Below are 20,871 nucleotides of genomic sequence, written 5' to 3'. Positions count from 1 at the left end.
GACAGGAACAGATGTAGGTCTTTCAGTCCAGTGAGTTTGCTCTGCCATTCAATGAGATTGTGACAGATCTGATAATCCTCAATTGCATTTTCCTGTTTTTCTTTCCCATAATTCTTGATTCCCTTACTGATTAAAAAAATGTCTGTCAGCCTTGAATGCACTTAATGACCCAGCCTCAACAGTCCAATGTTGTCTTGAATTGGTGTTACATTGAGGGATATAGTTAGTTATATTCAATACTTCATTTTCCTGATCCTTTTCCCTTCCGTCTGGTAATGTTGAAACCTTGTTTGGTACGGTGCTGCAGTTCTCAAGTCTTGTAGGCTTGGGTCTGGAAAAATTCAACACTAAGTGCCTTTTTGACTGAAGGAGGAGTTGTAACTGAGCTGATTCTGTCTTCACTTGATGTTAAAACTCAAAAGTAACAACTGAACATTGATCAGTTTTCTGAGCTCTTTGTGATTAACCCTTCTTGAACCAAGTCATTTGAGTCCAATTGCAGTGTCCCAGCTGAGCTCAGCTATTTTATTATAGATTGGAATTTGAATGATATGATGTGTATGACTCAAGTATTTGTTATAGTGACTCACTGAGCTAATTGTGGAGTTCCAGTTGTTTTGTAAAAGTTGGGAAATCCAAAATAAATTATGTTTTGGTCCACTGGACATGCTCCTTTCATATGGACCTTGTACAATTTACTCAGTTGGAGTTCAGCTTATTTTATATCCTTGGAGAAATTAATATCAGCAAAATATATACAAGAACAAAAACAGTAACTAATATAAATGCACCATCAGACCTTTAAGACACATTTGGTAAAGTTAGTAGTGACACAGCGCATTTCTTGATTTTTATGCAATTTGAAGCCATGTCATTTACTTTTGGGTTTTTGTAGTGTGTATAGGATGGGTTAAGTAGAATTGAGAGCTCTCCTTCCAGCAGATTTTGCTTTAGATGTGTCACTAAGTGTTCCTTTTATCGCAAATTTTGCTTTACAGCCAAACATGCCAGTGCACATTAGCAACAGGAACATTTTTCATAATTTTGGTGAGCATTACATTTTTTTGTTGACATTGAAATATGAATTCTTAATATATGAATTGCAGGTGAATCCTTGATGTCTATTGACATGCATGTTGGTGTTTAACAGAACAAGAATCCACGTTATGGAATGAATGTGATTGTACTGGAGAGTGCGCAGAGGAGATTCACCTGGATGTCATCTGGGCTGGACAGTTTATTTATGAGGAGAGATTGGATAGACTGGGGTTGTTTTCCATGGATCAGAGAACAATGAGGGAGAACACATTTGATACGTATAAAACTTTGAGGGGCACAGATAGGGTACAAAGGGTGACACTTTTCCATTTGGTGGAGGGATCAATGACCAAAAGTAAGGAGTGTGAGGTTCAGAAAGGATGTGAGAAGAATTCTTTTCACCCATAGAGCTTTGAGAATCTGGAACTCACTGCCTGTAATGATAGCAGAGGCAGAAATCTTCATAACATTTAAATGTACACTCACAATGCCAAAGCATAAAGGCTACGGGCAAAGTACTAGAATATGGAATGAGAATAGTTAGGTGCTTGTTTTTGACCAAAACAGATTCAATGGGCTGAAAGGTCTTTTTCTGTACTGTAGACCTCTGACTGAGTACAATGGTAGTTGACCGTGCAATGTTTGATGACAGCTCCCTGACACCGTAAGGTAATTGAATAAAAAACTCCTTGATACATAATATTGGATACCAGGGAGTGATTTCAAGGCCGTAATCTAATCTTTAGATTCAGGTGAATGTTCATAAACTACTCAAGTTGCACTCTGGCGATTTATCTCATCATCTGAACAACGTTGATTAGGTTACAGCCTGGTAATCACTCCCTGCTATCTCGTTCCATATTTAATACTGATCACAGGTAAAGGGTTATATACATAACTAATGAAGTAAAACAATGTAATTAATTATTTATGGGTAGTAATTATACACAGTAATTTATACATTTTAATCATCCATCTGGTATCGCTCTCCTTTTTCTTCACCAGAGATGTTTTGGAAGCTGATAAAGATTGCAGTTTACAAAATCTATTGATTGTATCTTATATGCAAAGAGTTTCCATTCTATCAATTGTATTTCTGATAATACATTTGTTCATCATTAAAATGGATTTATTAATTTCAATAATTGTTCAGGTTACCCCAAGATTTAAGGTAATCCATCTCAAAATATCACTGTGACTCAGCTGAACAAGTTCGACTTAGATCTGTAAAGTTGCAAAATGTGTTTCAAAAGAAGTTGCAAGTTATTTAAAATGTGAGCTATTAATGCAAGTAAGTAAGATTTGAGAAAGTTTTAAAACATGCAGTGAATAAAACTTAAAGAAATTAAGCTCCACATTCAAATCAGTTCATTTAAATGCAAAGAGGTTGACTGGAGTTAATTAACACTCTTCAACTTAGTTGGCTGGTAGTACAAAACTTCAATATTGCTGAAAAAAAGACATTTTGTTGAAGATCTTCATCTTTCACTCATCAGGGTAATCCCCAAAAACCTAAAGTAAAAGGAAAGAAAATATCCTGTGTTTTAAAGAAAGAGTGCTGATAGTTGACAAGTGAAATCTGATTGGTGGGGGCATTGCCATGGAGAATATACCAGTTACAAGTTAACTGGAGGTTTTGTTTAAATTTGAAACAGGCAGGTTGAAACTAATTTGTTGAAGTAGTGCCCTAAGAAGCAAGCCACAGTATGATTGTCACTGTACTTGTTTATTTAAATGAGGTGTAGCATGTACATGTTCTTGATAGGGCCTCTGCACTGATAAATGTCACTTCCAGTATGTGAAAGTGCTTGAAAACTCAAAACATAATGTCCAACATTATATGTGGTTCTGCAATTGAAGAACATTTTTTCATTAATCTTGAATATGGCAAGAATTATTTTTACAGTCAACGTGGGTTTTATGATTGCCAAACCCATAATCTAATGTTCAAAATGAAGAGCAGTGAGACTCCAGAGAGTATCTGATCCTTTTGGGATCACATGCCAATTTGTGCAGATACTTTCAGAAGAGACAAGGAAGAATATTTTCTTTTAAGAGGAGGAAGAATGAGTTTAAAAAAAAGGGCTGGAGAAGCAAACTGAGTCTCACTTGAAGCATTTTTTCTTAGTACAATAAAATTTTATCAAACTACATTGAAAAAGTAGATCAAATAACTACAAGGGATTTCCAACATTTCCAGTTTAAAAATAAAAATGTGAGAAATAAAGAAATTTTAAAAGAGCTTCTAAAATAAACCAGTAATAATTAAATCAGATTACCAGAATTCTTATTCAATTTGATAGAGATTAACACATAATAATAAACCTGAAAGCAAAACAAAACATAATTATGTTTGAAGAATGGATCTTGTTTAAAGTAAAAACAATTTGAAAGTTATCCAAGTTTCAAAAATCATTTTTCTTCAAGTGAATGTTTTATGCTACCCTATCAAGACGTCAGAAGAATTGAACTTCTACTTCTAATTTTGGTCTTCAGGAGGAGTTAACATTCAAGTAAAACTCCCTTTACTCTCCTCAATAACATGCCTTAAAGTTCAAATTCCCATCTTCACCCTTTACAGAAGATTTTCAGTTCCCACAGCAATTTTGTACTACTTTGTCATGAAGATCTGCAATTTTATATGGACTGATATCTATCAAAAGACTGCTGCCAACAAGTAATCAACTTAGAATCAATTATGAAAGTACACTTAAAACTCAAAGCTTAGGCAGGAATCAAATATGAAGAAGTACCAACTGCTGCCCCTCTCCCAACAATAGCTAAATTTCAAGCTAAGCTGGCTGCAGAGGAGAAATATCAGCACAAAACATAATGGAGGAAACAAATCGTTTATATAATTAAAAATTAGTGGATGTTGAAACTAAAATTATATCTCACTGTCACACTTTCACAATCGCCAACTTGCAGGTAAATTCATTTTACCAACTTAGGAAATCGGTAGGTAAGGCAGATAAAATGGAAGAAGACTTACATGGAATATGAACACTAGAATAGAATAGTTGGACTAACTATCCTCTTTCTCTGCTGTATAATGTTTCAGAAACACTTCGAGAAAAAAAAAACCTTTATTAGCACCTTTGGGTTTATTTTCTTGTGCCTCTCCTCAAGGTGATTTTTTCACTTTCCCCTGACATATAACTAAAACTAAACTAGGGTCACCAGAAGGACAGATAGAGAGAATGATGAGAATGAGAGAGATAGATGAGAAAGTGATGAAGAAAGAGAGGGTCTACCAATGATACAGGAGGGAAGCAGCAGTGACCTGCAATGCATTATGAACCTAGGCAACATATACACATCTTAAAATTCTGGAAAGTTTTATAGTAAGTTAAGACTGCAATTTAGTTTTGAGGTACATGACATGATATAATCATATGGGACAAAAAAAGACCATTGAAGCCATCATTGAAGTCAGCTTCTTGAAAGACATATCTAATTGACACCCTTTCCTCTTCCAAATATTTATCTAATTCACTTTTGAAAGTTATTATTGAATTTTCCTCCACTGATATTTTTAGCTAGTAAACTCTGGATTATAAAAATTTGCTGTCTTAGAAGAAATTCTTGGCTCCCCTCAAGTTCCTTTATGAATTACATTAAATTCATGGAGAAAGTGAGGTCTGCAGATGCTGGAGTATCAGAGCTGAAAATGTGTTGCTGGAAAAGCGCAGCAGGTCAGGCAGCATCCAAGGAACAGGAAACTCGACGTTTCGGGCATAAGCCCTTCATCAGGATGAAGCCCTTCCTGATGAAGGGCTTATGCCCGAAACGTTGAGTTTCCTGTTCCTTGAATGCTGCCTGACCTGCTGCGTCTTTCCAGCAATTCATTTTCAGCTATATTAAATTCATACCTGGTTTCCACTACAAGTACAGTGTTTCAAATTCAGCTGTCCAAAAATTGCAGTTACCTAAAAACTGAACATTTTTGCTGTGGTCAACAGATCAAATTCAAATGAATACAGTAAAAAGCTAACTGGACAACTTAGCAAGACACTGCATTGGCAAAGTGTGGATTCAGCCCGGTTAGCCACTTTGTAATTTGTGTGCCATCTATTTCCAAACTCTGAATGACCCTTTGTCTCATCCAACGCAGCTTGGCCTGAATTCATCGAATCCAAAATTCAGCAATATAGCATCCAAAATTCAACACTGCCTCAGTCCCTTGATTGAGGGTTTTGAAACAATGTACCCACATAACAGGAATGTCAATTATTCATTTCTCCTTAATCAAAACCTTTACAATTTTTAAAACCTCTTTAACAATCCCATGTTTCTCCAGACTATTCATGTAACTGCAAGTGAAGTCCTATACTACTGCCATCATTTTAATAAATATTGTCTCCATCCTTTCCAAGGTCTTAATAACTTTGCAAATATAAGTTGCCAAGAAATGGACCTGACTTAAACTGAGGCTAAACTAGTGACTGAGAAAGGATTATCATAATATTTTAAATATATTCTTGTAGTCGTACTAGTAGTGCAATCCGCTTGCCTTGACAGGTTCAAAGATTTGAGTAAATTAACTCACACGTCATCCCTAAACTTCCAGATCAAACCTCAATTTCTCTAACTCCCAAATTTCTGTGGAACACAATTAATTCAACATCTTCTAATCAAGAAAAAAAAAATTAGAATTGGTGCACTTTTGTTGCTGCAAGTCATTTAAAACCTTTTATGAATACCATGGACATGATGCCAGCTCACTAGCAGTGATAGCTAGTGAAGTGAACTTAGAAGCCTCAAATAAATAAACCAACTTATTAAAAAGAGAACAGGTACTGTAACGAAGAAGTGAGTTCAAGGTTGAAGTCTGTTCTCAGGGTTCGGATAGTTATGAAATGCCGCAGTTTTGCTCTCCTGATTTGAGATACTTTGAACCCTTTCATTAGATTACCACCTTACATCTTGGTATGAAGTAGCCATTAAATTTCTGAAGGAGGGCTTATGCCCGAAACGTCAATTCGCCTGCTCCTTTGATGCTGCCTGATCTGGTACACTTTTCCAGCAACACATTTTTAAGCTCTGATCTCCAGCATCTGCAGTCCTCACATTCTCCATGAAGTAGCCATTGTCTATATATTTCACTTGAGGAAAAAAGGTCAGCACTTATGATAGGTTCTCTTCTAATATTTTATATTAGATTGTGACAGCAAAACACAGACTAAACAGAGGGTAAGAAAGAAAAAAAACCGAATACTTGAAATCCAATATCAAAACAAAAAGTTTGGTTCAGCTGGACAGTCAACATTGAAAAGAGAAAGATTCTCATACAGAGAAAAAAAACAAAAATGAAAGCAGGAAATGGTCAGTGAATAATAGAAAGCTTAACTTCACAGGATTGAGAACCACTTTCATACAACAGCAGTGCTCATAGAGTCGTAGAGGTCTTCAATGCAGAAAAAGGCCCTTTATTCCATCGATACTGTGCCAGTCAAAAACAAGCAACTAACTATTCTAATCCCATTTTCCAGCACTTGGCCCAGTCACTTGTATTCCTTAGCACTACAAGTGCACACATACTTTCCCACGTGAGAAACAGTAAAAGCTGCGAGCCATAAAGAAATGCTGTTTAAATGTTCTGGTGTTTACAGCAGTAATATAACTGCTTAAAACAATTAAAACATCACTAAAATCATTTAAATGGAAGACCTGATGGGTAAATAAGTACCACGTCTTACCAATTTATTAGACTGTATATGATGGGCAATCATAAGAAACATAGAGCACACCTACTGAGAAGATTGTTGCACAATGTTCATTGTTTGATTGACAGCTAAAAGAGACTATTAAAGCATAGCTGTCTTTCACAGAGTCATAGTCATAGAGATGTACAGCACGGAAACAGACCCTTCAGTCCAACTTGTCCATGCTGACCAGATATCCCAATCCAATCTAGTTCCACCTGCCAGCACCTGACCCATTTCCTTCCAAACCCTTCCTATTCATATACCCATTCAGATGCCTTTTAAATGTTGCAATTGTACTAGCCTCCACCACTTCCTCTGGCAGCTGATTCCATACAAGTACCACACTCTATGTATAGGATTTTGTTTTGATAAGTGATTAAGGAAATGTAGAAGTTGTGAACAGTCATTCCTGAATGGGAAATGTTTTTAATTATAGCAAAAGCAATAATGAATATTTAGACCTTAATTTTATTGCAACACAATATGGCTCCAAGATCTGTTTAAGGTAGATAGAAGGTTATTTGGCAGAGAGGTATAAGGGCCAAGGGTGGTGGGTGGATTTCATATGTTAGCATTAAGTTCGCATGGAGGATATTAGGAACTGGCAAGGATGGGGCAAGGGGACCAGGTAAGGTGGCTGAGGGGGTGTGAAGATGCCCTAAAACATAAGGAAAGAATAGGTGCAAAGTACAAGCCAACTCAGGTGATCCTTTAAAGTAACATGCCTTCACAGTCCTTGTTGCTGCCCCCAATTTGTGGCTCATTCTGTACCTCAGAATGAACTCCTACTACTCAGGGAAATTTCTCCTGAGGAGAGAGTGTGATGAGCCAAGGACTCTCACAACTTGTGTTAAGTACTGTAGGAATGAAAGTGTAGGTCCAAGACTATTGCGAAGGAAAGGCAAACAGTTTGTAGTTAGGGAACCAAGTTTGGAATAGGGTCCAGAAACAATGGCTTTCATCTGCCTAATCTGCTGAATGTTGTTTTATTTGTTTTTACCTACCAAGACCAAGTAATTCCACACAGATAATGAAACTAAACCCTAGAGGTTTAGAATTTTGTCATTGCACTCCTGTTCATACTTCCTTGCAATTGGCAGTCTTTGAAAAAGGGTGTTAATATGCATCACTGAAGGTTGGTTGAAACAATATTACTCATTAGGATCTCTGACTTTGACACTGTGGGGAAATGTTTACATGGAAAATGAATTGAGAGAATGGTAACTTCTTATTTGGGAAACAAATACTGTTTAGAAGATATCTGCACATTTTTGTTCTAATATTTAAATAATTCTCATTAACATTCATTAATATAGCCACTTTTACATTCAACTAGACCTGTACTTACTAATGCTTCCAGCTGAAGACACCGCAATCTGAATATCAACCAGCTAGGAAATGGTAAGATTACCAGTTTGGTATTGTCACTATACTAGCAATTCATGGTCCCAGACTTATGCTATGGGGTCATGGGTTTGAATTCACATGGAATTAAAAACTAATCTAATGGTGACGATGTAACCGTGGTTAATTGCTGCAAAAAACCCATCTGGTTCACTAATGATCTTTACAGATGGAACTCTGACATCCTTATCTGATCTGTCCTACAGGTTACTCCACACCCTCAGGAAAAAGTTTATTCTTAACTGCCCTCTCCCTCTCAGTTGTATCAAACCTGCTACAAAATTAACAAGGAAACAAAATAGACATCATTCAGCAATGATCAAGGCACTGGAAATGATAATGGCAAACCCAGCATGGTTGATCCTGCAAAGTTCTCCTTGGTAACATCTTGGGGAGGGGTAGTGCTTAAAGTGCAGCAGCTGTCCCACAAACTAATCAAGCAACAGCCTGGTATTGTCTGTAAAGTATGATTCTGAGCATATATTAATGTTCCGGACTCCACGATTTTTAACCTAAGGGTGGGGATATACTGACACACAGTCAGGGAGCTGACTTGAGACTCCTCAGCATAGACTACTGACCTCAAAGTATCATGTCATCAAGTGAAACATGAAAAGAAAAACCTGCTGATTACCACTAGTACAGCACTCCAACTTTCCTACATTGAACCCCACAATGACTTGTGCATTACTTCTTCACTCCTCTGTTTTGAACAGCACTTTGATGCAGCACAGGATCACTTGAAGGTAGCACAAAACATGCTCTGAATGGGAAATTTCAATATCCTTCACCAAAAGTGGCACAGCAACACTACTACTGACTAAACTGACCAAGTCCTAAAGGACACAGCTGCTAGAATGGATCTGTGATAGACAGTGAGGAAATCAGCAAAAAGAAAAAATGTATGTGAACATGTCCTCTCCAATCTACATGTCACAGAATGCATCCACTTATGAGAGGACTGAAGGCATGGTGGCTCCCTTTGCAGATAACACTAAGATAGAAGAAAACTGAAACAGATGCCTTCACTGAGTACACAAAAATCTGGTAGATGGAGTATAATGTGAAGTTTATTTAGGCAGAAGAATAAAAAAGCAAGATATTATTTAAACAAGAACAACTGCAGAATTTTGAGATGCAGAGAGATCTAGGTACTCCAGTGCAAAAGTCACAAAAGTTGACATGCAGATACAATAAATGATTAAGTAGACTAATGGAATGTTTTCCTTCATTATGAGTGGAATTGAACAGAAACGTAAGGATGTTGTGACTCAGCTATACAGGGCACTGTTGAGACCACATCTCAAATACTGTTTGCAGTTTTAGCCTCCTTATTTAAAGAAGGATGTAAATGTACAGGAAGTGGAACATAGAAGGTTTATGAGATTGGCCCCTGGAATGAGTGGGTTGGTTGACTTACGAGGAAAGATTAGACAGACTAGGCTTGTTTTCACTGGAGTTCAGAAGAACAAGGAAGGATTTGATTGAAGTATACAGACAAGATCCTGAAAGGTCTTGGCAAGGTGGTCATGTAAAGGATATTTCCTCTTGTGGGTGGGTCCAGAACTAGAGGACACGGTTTTAAAATTAAGGGTCACCCTTTTAGGGCGGAGATGAGGAGTAACCCATCCTCTCAGAGTTGAGAGACCGTAGAACTTAGTGCTTATTAGTGGTGGACGAGGTGGGGAAATTAATATTTTTAAGGTGAAGGTAAAAAGATTCTTGTTGAGAAAAAGAATCAGACGTTATTAGGGATCAATGGGTATGTGGAATTTGAAACTTAAACAGATCAGCCATGGTCTTATTGAATGATGGAGTAGGTTTGAAGGGTCAAATGGCCTACTTTTGCTGCTAATTTAAATGCTCATAAAACCTATTAAACATGCACTGCAGCCCTTTTATACACAACCAGGTCCCATGATAAACAGCAAGATGAATGAGCAATTAAACTGTTTTGGAAGTTGTTAATCGAGGGAGTAATGCTGGCCAGGACAGAGCCATTATTGCACAGGACACATTAAGAACATCTAGTCCATGCCAGTTAAAATTCTTGTCTAAAAGATGGCACCTCTAACAATGTAGCAGCCTTTCAATGCTGCACTAAAGCACCATTATAGACTTCACAGACTACAATTTAATAATACATACGAAGAAGTGATCGTGTAAACTTGAAAATATATATATTCTGAATATCATACTTTACATTGCCTTAATTCTGAGCCTGGAAGCTATTTCCCTTAATCAGAAGAATTAATTTATCTGTCTATTTATTTACACAGGGAGTTTGTTTTGAGTGCAAATGGGAAAATTGGATAATTTGTTGTATAAATATTTAAAGAAGAAAAATGTTAAGCTTCAATAGGCTGGCAAACTGCCCAAACATCTAAACAAACAGTAAAACCCACTGTAAATAACATTTCTTTTAAACATCAGCTAAATGCACACTCAATACTGCTTTACAAAGTCTTCTACAAAATTACTGTAACTAACAAGCAGAAATTTATCAGCTTCAGCTAAAATCAATTGCTTAAATCAATTCTAACACTGCTAGTATCTAAGAGGCCCACTGGCAATTTAGGTAAATTACACCATGTAAATGCTTTTGCCTTAATTGAACAGTTCTATCAAGTAGGCTCAGAATACTGTCCACACAGTTTGCACTGAATCAGTATAAATCTAAGTGTAAACATATTCTAGATCTGGATGGAAAGATTTTGTTTAAAGTTGTCATTGGGAGCTTTGCAATTATTCAAAGTATTGATAAAATTATTCCTTACATGTGAAGGGGTGCGTTTCCAATGAAAATTCAGAGCAAATATAAATTTGTCAGTAACAATATAATTTAAATTAATAGCATGACCAAATCAAAATATTTTCTAGAAGTGTAAAATTTGAAATGTTGTTTCCCAATATTGTTCATTTTCTTTTCAGAAATATCATCTAAATCTCAACATTGCCAACTTTGTGAATAAATACACTACCGATTGCAAAAGCCAGAAACCCATGACTGTTCAGGCACCATCCTGGAGTTATATTGATTTAGCTGATCTAAGGCAGGGCATGTTTTTCAATTTATTTATATCTCCCTAAGGTGAGTTGGACTAAAAGAAACACTCTAATTTTGAGTGGTCTTCAGTACTCTAAGTCTCTGCATAGGCAGGATACCAGAATTGTATCATCGCAGGCATAGACCTTCAGAAGTGTGGAGAAAATGAATAGAATCAGTGCTTTCAAATCTCAAAATTAAACAATGGAGACAGAGCATGAAACAGAGGCTTGTATTCAAATAGTGCTCTTCAGAATTATGGAATGTCTGTAGTCACCTTTGCAATGTAGAAATGTAGGGACAGTTGTAGGAGGAAACATGGCAACCAATTTGCACAGAGCAATTTCCCACAAACAGAAATATGATATAACCAGCTACTCTGTTTTTGTGATATTATTTGAGGGAATAACATTTGATAGGATACTAGGAATAACTCTTCTGCTTATCTTCGCAATAGTGGCAAAGGACCTTTTCTGTCAACTTAAGAGGGCAGATGGGCCTCAGTTTAATGACTCATACTGGGTGCATAATGAATTTCTCCGGTCAAAAATACAAGGTGATAGAAGAACGAAGCAATTAAAAATTACTGGGATGACATTAAGACTGAGAATCTTGGAAATACAGAAGTTACTTAGCATCTGAGAGAGAAGAAATATAAATATAAATATATATGTAAATGACAGAACACCGCAAAATGCCATATATGAAACAAATAATGACAATTTCATATTTTCTGATGGCATTCACACCAGTGAAAATAATAAATGTGCAAATTATGACTTAACACATTAACTGTGTCTGCAAAGTTATAACAAAGGTAATTCCACAAATATAAGGAGAAAGAATTGTCTGTGCTCAGTTTTCTCTGTTTATTTGTGATTGAGAGAAGAGATACGTGAAAAATCTAACCAGTAAAAATGGATAAAAGACATTGCTATGAAATCAGCACAACAAGGAAAGTACGGGATAAACCTTGAGAGAGGGGAAGAGTGGAAATATTAAGTCCGAGACTACAGTGCAACTCTGTCTTTAACATTCATTCTCATGAAACTGAGACACTTCATGTATTTCAAGGTTTTTTTTTCCTCATCATATTTTAGTAAGATCATGAATTTTCTTATTTTTTTCCGAAGTTAACAGGGACCACACACAAAATTGTTCTTCTGGCTTTGAGAGTATTTTCCTTCCAACTCCAGGAACAGCACAAGAGAAGTGCAGAGGTGATGTCTCTTACCCCTTTCTACTTGGAGACGACTTGGCTTTGCTCAGCATCACACGATTGTCAGGTACTACAACTGACAACAAAATAACAAGCCTGCTGTGTTCTAAGTATACTGCTGCACCAGCTCTTCGTGTGCCACTCATTTCTCGTTTATTTTCAAGATAAAAGGTACTGGCAGATATTACAGAAAATACTTTTTAAATTCTCCAAATACTTTATGCAGCCATTCACAGCTGTAAAATACATTGATTTATATAACAATTGCTAATGGCATGTAATTTAGTAATTTAGCTTCAAACTAAGAAAGTGATTACAACATACTGGTTATATTCAGGAGTGGAAAGTATTTGGAAAACAAGGTTATTAAGGAAGATCCTCAACAGAGGGAGGTTACTCCTTCCACCCCACTCTCTCTCTCACTTGTTCTTTGCTTCAATTAGCTACTAAATAATTACCTGATTAAAAAAAATGCATACTGAACCTACTGCAGACACAAACAAAGCAGATGGATCTCTGGCTTATACAGTGTGGTTTTATTCACTAGCATATATGACTCGAGATAATGCTGCAGATAACAGATTGAAACTGTATTCAATTGAGCAAAAAGCTATTTGCGCAACATAATAGGTATCTGAGAAGGTGATGACATAAAATGTTGACAAGAATCTTTCAGTTTTAGTTAAATGCTTAAAAATCATGTTCATCGAACAGAACACAAACATGTCCATTAAGTAAACCATTACTTACTCGCTGCTCTCCCAACACACACCCACCCAAAAATGTGGGTTCTTTTTATGCTTTGTCAATTAGCAATTGAAGTCTGTGAACTCTAATCCAGGTAGGCGAAGAGTGTGATCATTTTGAAATGGAAGAGAAACAACAAAGTAATTCAATGCATTGCGATAAAATTTAAGTGGTTGTAAAAAATAAATGGGATGCTTGTTTTATAAAAGTTCATGCAATCCAGAATAGACAGTCTCCCTTTAAGCCAAGGTTAGTGCAAGCAGTGATCAATACCTCAATCTCAATAAACTATTTCAATAATAGTTGATTCAGGTGGAAACAGGAGTTGAAATTTCTGTTCAGCGACCTGTGTCACCTTGTCATGTTTGCTGAACACTGATAATACATCATAGCTGTAATGGAAATGACTAAGTGTAAAATGTACACAGAAAGGCACCCACAGAATCGTTTTCATTCTTCAACATCAAATCAATATGATATGCATGCCTTCAGCCAAAACTGTGTGATGGATGCTGGAAAGACATTAAAAAACCCTTTACCAACATTTTTCACATATTCCGTGGTAATAGGCAGAGGCAGATACTCACTTGTATACTGTCCCTCCATTGCCATGACCGAGGATATCTCGATACTGAATGTCCTGTTCATTCATCTAAAAGAAAGGAAGGTAGAAAAAAAAGCTAGTAATGTCAGGCAAGTGTATAGAAATGTCAAGGAAAAGTAACTCAAGGCCATAAACAACAAGCATCCAGGTCATTTCAAGTTCAGCAGCAAGTGGGAAAAGATCAATACAACATTTGCTGTTCAATTTATAAAAGACAATACCAAGGGACAAAGTGATGGAAAGTTTAATGACAATTTGTTTGCCTGGGTCATTTCATTAATGTTTGATAAAAGATGTCAAAACTGAATGATACAACATGGTTTCAGTGGGTCAGTGTGAGGAAACTAATGGTGGAGGGGAGGGAGTAGTATAAAGAGAGAAAAAAAAGGAGGTGACTGGCATCACTTATATCCTGAGGGCAATACAAAGGCAAAAATGAGAATTCGGTATAAAATCATACCATTCTGCCTCAAATCTGAAAATTTAATTTAGCCGAGAATGGCTTCAGTCCTCATTACAAACAAGTAGGAATGCAGCCATCCTTCAAAGTGCATGTCAGCACTGTCAAAGTCCGTAGCGTTCAATGCCAGTCACACAGAAACAAGAGACAGGTGCTGCAGAAGTGTTAATGTCAAAGCCTTCAATTGTTGCAACTTGGTAAGAGAGTTAAAAAGAAATCTCTACATCAGTTGGGCATACAGCTTAAAAAGAAAACAGGCATGGATAGTTGAGATTCAGTTCTTTCCTGACTTTATCTCCACATCATCTTCAACTGCAAACATCAAATAATTTTTGTTTCTGGTTGGGCAAGTGGTAAAATTAGAGACAGCCAAATTCTCAACTTTCAGCACTAGTGCACCTTGGGAAGATCCAGTTAAAGGATAATTTCCAAATTGGGCATTTACAAATTAGGTTGTGGGATTACCCATTGTTACTATGGTCTCATACAGAGAGAAACAATAGTGAAACAATAACAAAAAATACTGAAAACAATTAAGTAATGTATTTTTGTGTTTTGGCTTTCGTGTTCCACCACACCACCACCCATAAACCAATGCTCATCCAAAACTGTCTATAACCTAACCTGTTCCAAGCCCAATCAATGGAAGCCATTGGCTCAGCCATGTGTTCAGTAATTCTGGAATTCTGAAACACTGCCATTTTTATCTCCTTTGTAAGTTTTAGGACTCTCCTCAAAATTGAATCCTTCAAATAAGCTCTTGGTTATCCTAATATAGCTTTCTCTGGCTTCATCATAACTTTGCCTTGTACTTCAATGAAGTGCTTTGGGGAATTTTATACATCAGCGCTTCTACATAAATAGTAGTTGATGTTATCCTCAAGTGAAATTATTTTGTTTTTATTTCAGATTACTACCATCCGTGTTTCTGCCGTCATCACTGAATGTTTGTTGTATTTCTTTGTCACTGGCACACATAATGTAGTTTTTGTACGTATGATGTAATTGACATGTTTTGCATCAGTTCAGTTTAAATCAATCTCACCTTTTAGAAACTTGAAATCTACATAAAACTGATTTTTTATGCTGTTTTTCTTTCTGTTCTTGTTTGCAGTATTCAACACCAGAGTTTTTAAAAATTAGTTGATTTGTCACTGGGACGCTACAGCTGCCCAACTGTGCTACAAACATGGTAAAGGTCCAACTGACACACAGGTCAGACAATATTAGCAGCAATTTTTTTAACCATTCATAGCACGCTCATGGATGCATAGAAATGCCACAATACTTCTTTCAAACCCACCCAAGCAGCATTTTTGATAAGAATTTTCAATTAGGTTTGCTTGCTACACATTCCAGGACGTATAAAATCTGAACTTTTGCTGTTACTCACTTTATGAAAAGCATCCTGTGTTACAAAACATATTTTCTGTACATTCGATTTTGCCTTGTGTACATAATGCATTTTGAGTTGCAGTAAAGAATAGTAGGGTAAAATTCAGGGAGCTAAAGGCATTACTTGATGGGTGATTACCTTGAATTGTTGCCAAGTGTCATACAAAAGCACACTGGGGTCAGATATATATAGGGTTAACTGAGATTTTCTGTACACTAAGAGAGCAATGCTTTTTAAAAGAACCCTAGTGACAACATTGATAGGTACAACCTCAGACAAAATAACATATTAAGTCAACTGCAAATTATTTGTTAACAAATCTATGGCAATGACATCAAAACAGGCATGAACTCAGTAAAAATGATCAACTTTCCAACACATGTAACAATTAAAACAATACACTATAAGAAGTGATAATACAAAATACCACATAGCTATTGCGAAATGTTAATCTAAAAATGAATCACAGGACAACCCTCAAGATTTTTCAAGTTCTTGTCTCCCAGTTTAAGGGCATTATTTGTATTCCGTGACTAAATTACTGCCCTGCAATTACTCCCACATATTGTTTTTTCTCTAAATAACCATCAGCTGCAATACAAAACAGCAACAGATGAAATAAAGGATATGTGGGCTTCTATGAACTTGCTTGAAATTAACAAATCCATAGCACAAAATAAAAATCTGTGCAAAAAATCAATTGTCAAAACTTTGGTTTATTACAACTGATTTATAACCAAATGCTTAAACATTTTTCAAATAATCACTGCTAAGTAAAACTAACTTATATGAAAATATTTGATGTACAACTTCAATTAACATTTGTTGAAATAAATAAATTCTTTTGCTTAAAACAGTACAGCTATTTTGTTCACTGGTGTAACCATTTCATTCAAGCATTAATGCAAGCAATTGAAAAGACTTAGCAAGTAACACTTTATATAGCAGCAAGTAATTCAAAAACACAACATGGTCAAATGCCTTCTATGAACTAGTGGCACTTTATCAATACTAGAATCAATGGCTGGCATTACCAGTGAGTGACAGATATGAAATAAATATTTATATCACATAACCTGTGTCAATGAAACTCAGCAGAAAGCTATTTTCAATCTGCCAATAACTGATTTTCCCAATGACAAGCTGGAGGATCATAATTTTAACTTTTTTTTAACACTTAATATGAAGTCAATATTGAACTGTCACTGATAATTTTGTTAAATTACCAGGTAGCACATCTTTAATGCTTGGCTATATTACGTCCTGAATTGTATGGAATTGATTCTCCGGCAAACAAACAAGATTGGAGCACTGCCACTACTATCAAATGTCAAGGGGACATCCCTCCATTAGGCTACTCTGTTACAGGTGATATCAAGGGACAGGCGTAAAGAGCAAGCTGGTAATTGTCTGCTTGACACACTCAACTTGAACAACTTGATTCATGAAATGCCAAAAAGGCTTAGTCTGTTCCCTTCACAGAGAATGAATACGCATCCAAGATGATTAACTTTTTATCCTAAAAAGTGTGAAAGGGACGTGAACAGCAGTTAGAAAATCAATAAGCATCTTTCATTTGCAGTGACACAAATGTCTCAGTCAATACAATTTAATAAGCAATTCTGATAACAATGGACAGATGCCCTCCTTCCTCAAAGGTCTCTTAAAAGGCTTCAACTATCCCCACCAAGTTAAAAACACCATTACAATCTATTTACCATGACCAATTTAAATGCACAAGTCAAACTGACAGTAAATTACATGTGAGCAATTATTAAATTGCAACAGATATTTCCAAAGTACTTTCTCTGTTACTTAGCCAGGCAAAGTATCACTACAGCTTAGCTCCATCATTTAAGTTAGCCAATACTTGAACTGGACATTCTGGTTTTGGAACAGCCCAAATGTGGCTGTTTGGTAACTTCCACAATGTAAAACCAGAGTAAAATTAAAATAAATTGTAATGTGTGACTGCACAAAATCCTGTACTCAGTTTTGGGATTGTCAAAAACATAGTAATCCTACTGTAACATTACATTTTGCCTAATTTCACAATTAACAAGTTAATTAACAAATAACAAAAACAATTTGCATTTTAAAAAAGAACAGCAAGTGCTGGATAACTCAACAAGTCTGGCAGTGTCTGTGAAGAGGGAAACAAAGTTAACATTTCTTGTCTGATTTGACTCCATTCCAAAGGACCATCATATTGGACACAAACTGTCAACTTTGTTTTTCTCTCCACAGATGCAAACAGACCTTTTGAATCCCATATGACTCTACTATGGAATGGAGGCACATCAGACTCAAAAAGTAAACTTTGTTTTTCTCTCTCCACAGATAAGAACAGACATTCCGACTTGCTTCAACATTTATTTTTCAAATTTGAAAGATAAGTATTTAATCAAAATCTACTCCTGCAAGAACAAAAAAAGTGTTTTGTCAGAATAATGTATAGTATGCTCTATTTCAACTAAATTTGTGAAGATCCTTTCTAAGTTTTAAAAATGGAAATTAACAGCATAAATATGAAAATAACAACTGTAGAAAATCTGAGATAACCATTCAATAGCATCCCAGGTTAAGTGAAAAGTAGGTGGGGTTGCAGGTGGAAAAGGAGAAAATGAGGAGACTACGATTACTCATTATCTAGTACCTTAAATGAGTAAAAGTTAGTTTAGCAATTCTGAAAGAAAATCAAATAACTTGATACAAATATCCAAAAGCACAAAAGTTAACTAACATTGTATGTATGAAACAGATCAATTTATTGCGTAGACCCTGAACAGCAACTCATGTCATAGTGCTATGCAATATCATATGATACAATTGTCCCGCAGAAAACTGGCCATTTTTTTTATTGCAATAATTTGACCACCTGCTATAATGAGGTTAAAAAAAATTGAATGCAAAATTCTAAACGCCATAATGGGCAGTAAGTTTTCATTGAAACACTAATTCTAACAATTCTAAACATTGACAAAATTATCTAACAGTTAAAAAGAGGGAAGACACTTTAAAAAGGTTATCCATGACAAGTGACCCGAAAGCAGCCAAGTTCACAGGAATCTACAAAGGAGTGCCTAAATAAAATGGATGAAATGATCTAGCACACCTTGAAAAGCCTTTTTATTGAAAAGAAAGGGCTTTCCAACAGTAACCACTCTTGGACAGGGAAATTCACAGCCCAGAAAATATAACTCAAACAGACACTTTCAAACATCCCTAGTGATGAGACTCCTACAGTACTGCAGGAACAATAACATAAATTTGAAACTTGTTATGCACAAAGTAAGATTCAAAACCCTCTTACCTATACCTGAGGATAACAGACAAACTCTGATAATGGTCCATCAAATTATCTTGTTAAAATTAGATAACTGTTCCTACTGCGGACCATTAGGTGGTAATCACACTTCAAAATACCCCTCTTCAGAAAAGCCACGATTACAAGCTTGTGCCTTTTGCTTGAGAAAGCAGTGACAGGAACATCAAGAAGGCTCTATTTTGGAAATGATGTGTGCAGTGTTGCAGAAGTGACCAACCTGAGAAAAAGCTGATAGTGAGCCAAGAAGTTTTAAAACATGGAAATCTGCTGCGTGAAATTTCATCCAGGAGAATACTTGATCCAGCTTAGCTGCAATCACCCATCAAAACTTCAAGGTGGACATTCGTACAATTCCTTTACCAAAGAACTATAGTTCTTTTTCAATTCAACCTCAATTAACCCTGTATCTTGTTCTGTTTTAAATCTCTGCTCGCACAGATGTGCATGTCGGGAATTTGGAACAAAATTTATCTTTTTAACAGTGTTTATGTCTTTGTACTGAGTTTACAATTAAAGTATTTTAATTAAAAAGTTAATTTTTATTACTTTAAAAGATTTAGCTGATTTGTTTCTTCCTGGTTTTACACATGCTCAAGTATACATTGAATTGAAAAGTACACCCTTAAAAATTCAAAAACTAAGAGATCAATCTCAGGAACAAAGAGTGAGAGGAATCTACCCACCCTCCAGACTTGGTCACAACATATTTAACGATCACTTTTATGTATGTGTCAATCAGATTAATATTTCTATCCAAGCTGGTTAAAGCTACAGGAAAACTAAAAGCAATGGGAAAAAGCTTTTTCAAAGCTTACTGGGTAAACACTCAATATGGTATTAACCCTCACAGCCATTTCATTACAACCAAATAACAGGACATTACAATCAATATTAGCACTGCTTAAATAGGCTCTTACTGCGGACCATAATGCAGTGTTTCCATACAGACAGAACAGCTAGTTTCCTTGATTTCATCTTCACCTGACATCCATACTTCATGAAACTGAATCAAGAATCCCAGCTGATATTTTCCTCTCTAACTCCAGGTTAAGAGACTTTCTGTAGTAACCCTATAGTCATCCATGCTGAGATTAAGCAACTCCGCACTGATCAAGGTTTTAAATGGTTGGTTTTTGTGGTTGGTATGAATCAACCAAACATCAACTTGACCAGCTAAACAACTGACAGTGCTGATGCAAATCATAATTTAATCGAATCTCCAGTAAACTGAACTTAAAAAATATATAATTTAAAAAAACTAGGAATTCAGTTCATTCACCAAAATCAAATTTAAAAAGCACCATTTCCAAGAAAATTCTTCAAATACTTACACATTTGTTACATTATCATTTAAATCTGATTTAATTTAATATTGCTAGCTGGCTTTTTAAAATTAAGTAAACAGATGTGGGGCTGGATATTAGACAGGTTTTCAGCCTTAGGGTCACGTAGAATAGTTCAGGTGGCTAGCCCACCACCTTCTTACCCACATCTGGACTTACCCTCATTAAATAGAAGGAGCCGTGATTGGTAGTCTACCCACCAAATGTAAATAAATAATTGATGATAATACACTGTCCATGCCATAGTATAGTTGCCATGGGTAGTTGGGCAAGAGTTGGTAAGCCTTTTGGCAGGAGAGGAGGATGGCACAATCTTAAAGCATTGTCCTTTATGCACGGGGGACATCCCCCTTCCTTTCACCTGCCTGTTCCTCAAAATCTATCTTCTTTACCCCTTTGCACCCCTCCCTAAGGTTTTCAAACGCTTCCTGACTAGGACACCAGCCTTAACTTAGGCTAGGGTCTATGTTATCTTCTTTTTGGGGCTGCCCGCAGTATAGGTAGCACACACTAGAAGTGATGGAGTTACCAGGACTGCAGGAGTTACTAGACAATCAGTTCCAAAGATTGGAATCTCT

At 36.1% G+C, this 20,871-nt stretch overlaps 1 protein-coding gene across 6 annotated transcripts in view; it reads right to left on the bottom strand.

Annotated features, from left to right (window-relative positions):
• The window catches only part of map2k5 (mitogen-activated protein kinase kinase 5), a 393,643-nt gene that overhangs the window by 241,566 nt on the left and 131,206 nt on the right, over nt 1-20,871 (bottom strand). For all 6 annotated transcript variants that reach the window (XM_060852989.1, XM_060852986.1, XM_060852988.1 and 3 more), the window contains exon 8: nt 13,750-13,814. In XM_060852989.1, the coding sequence (XP_060708972.1) occupies nt 13,750-13,814 (65 nt within the window). The remainder of the gene's footprint in view (nt 1-13,749; nt 13,815-20,871) is intronic.

The sequence above is a fragment of the Hemiscyllium ocellatum genome, chromosome 39, assembly GCF_020745735.1.
Source record: "Hemiscyllium ocellatum isolate sHemOce1 chromosome 39, sHemOce1.pat.X.cur, whole genome shotgun sequence".
Taxonomy (NCBI): Eukaryota; Metazoa; Chordata; class Chondrichthyes; order Orectolobiformes; family Hemiscylliidae; genus Hemiscyllium; species Hemiscyllium ocellatum.
The sequence above is the reverse complement of the archived record's forward strand: the minus strand, read 5'-3'. Positions and strand labels throughout refer to the sequence as shown.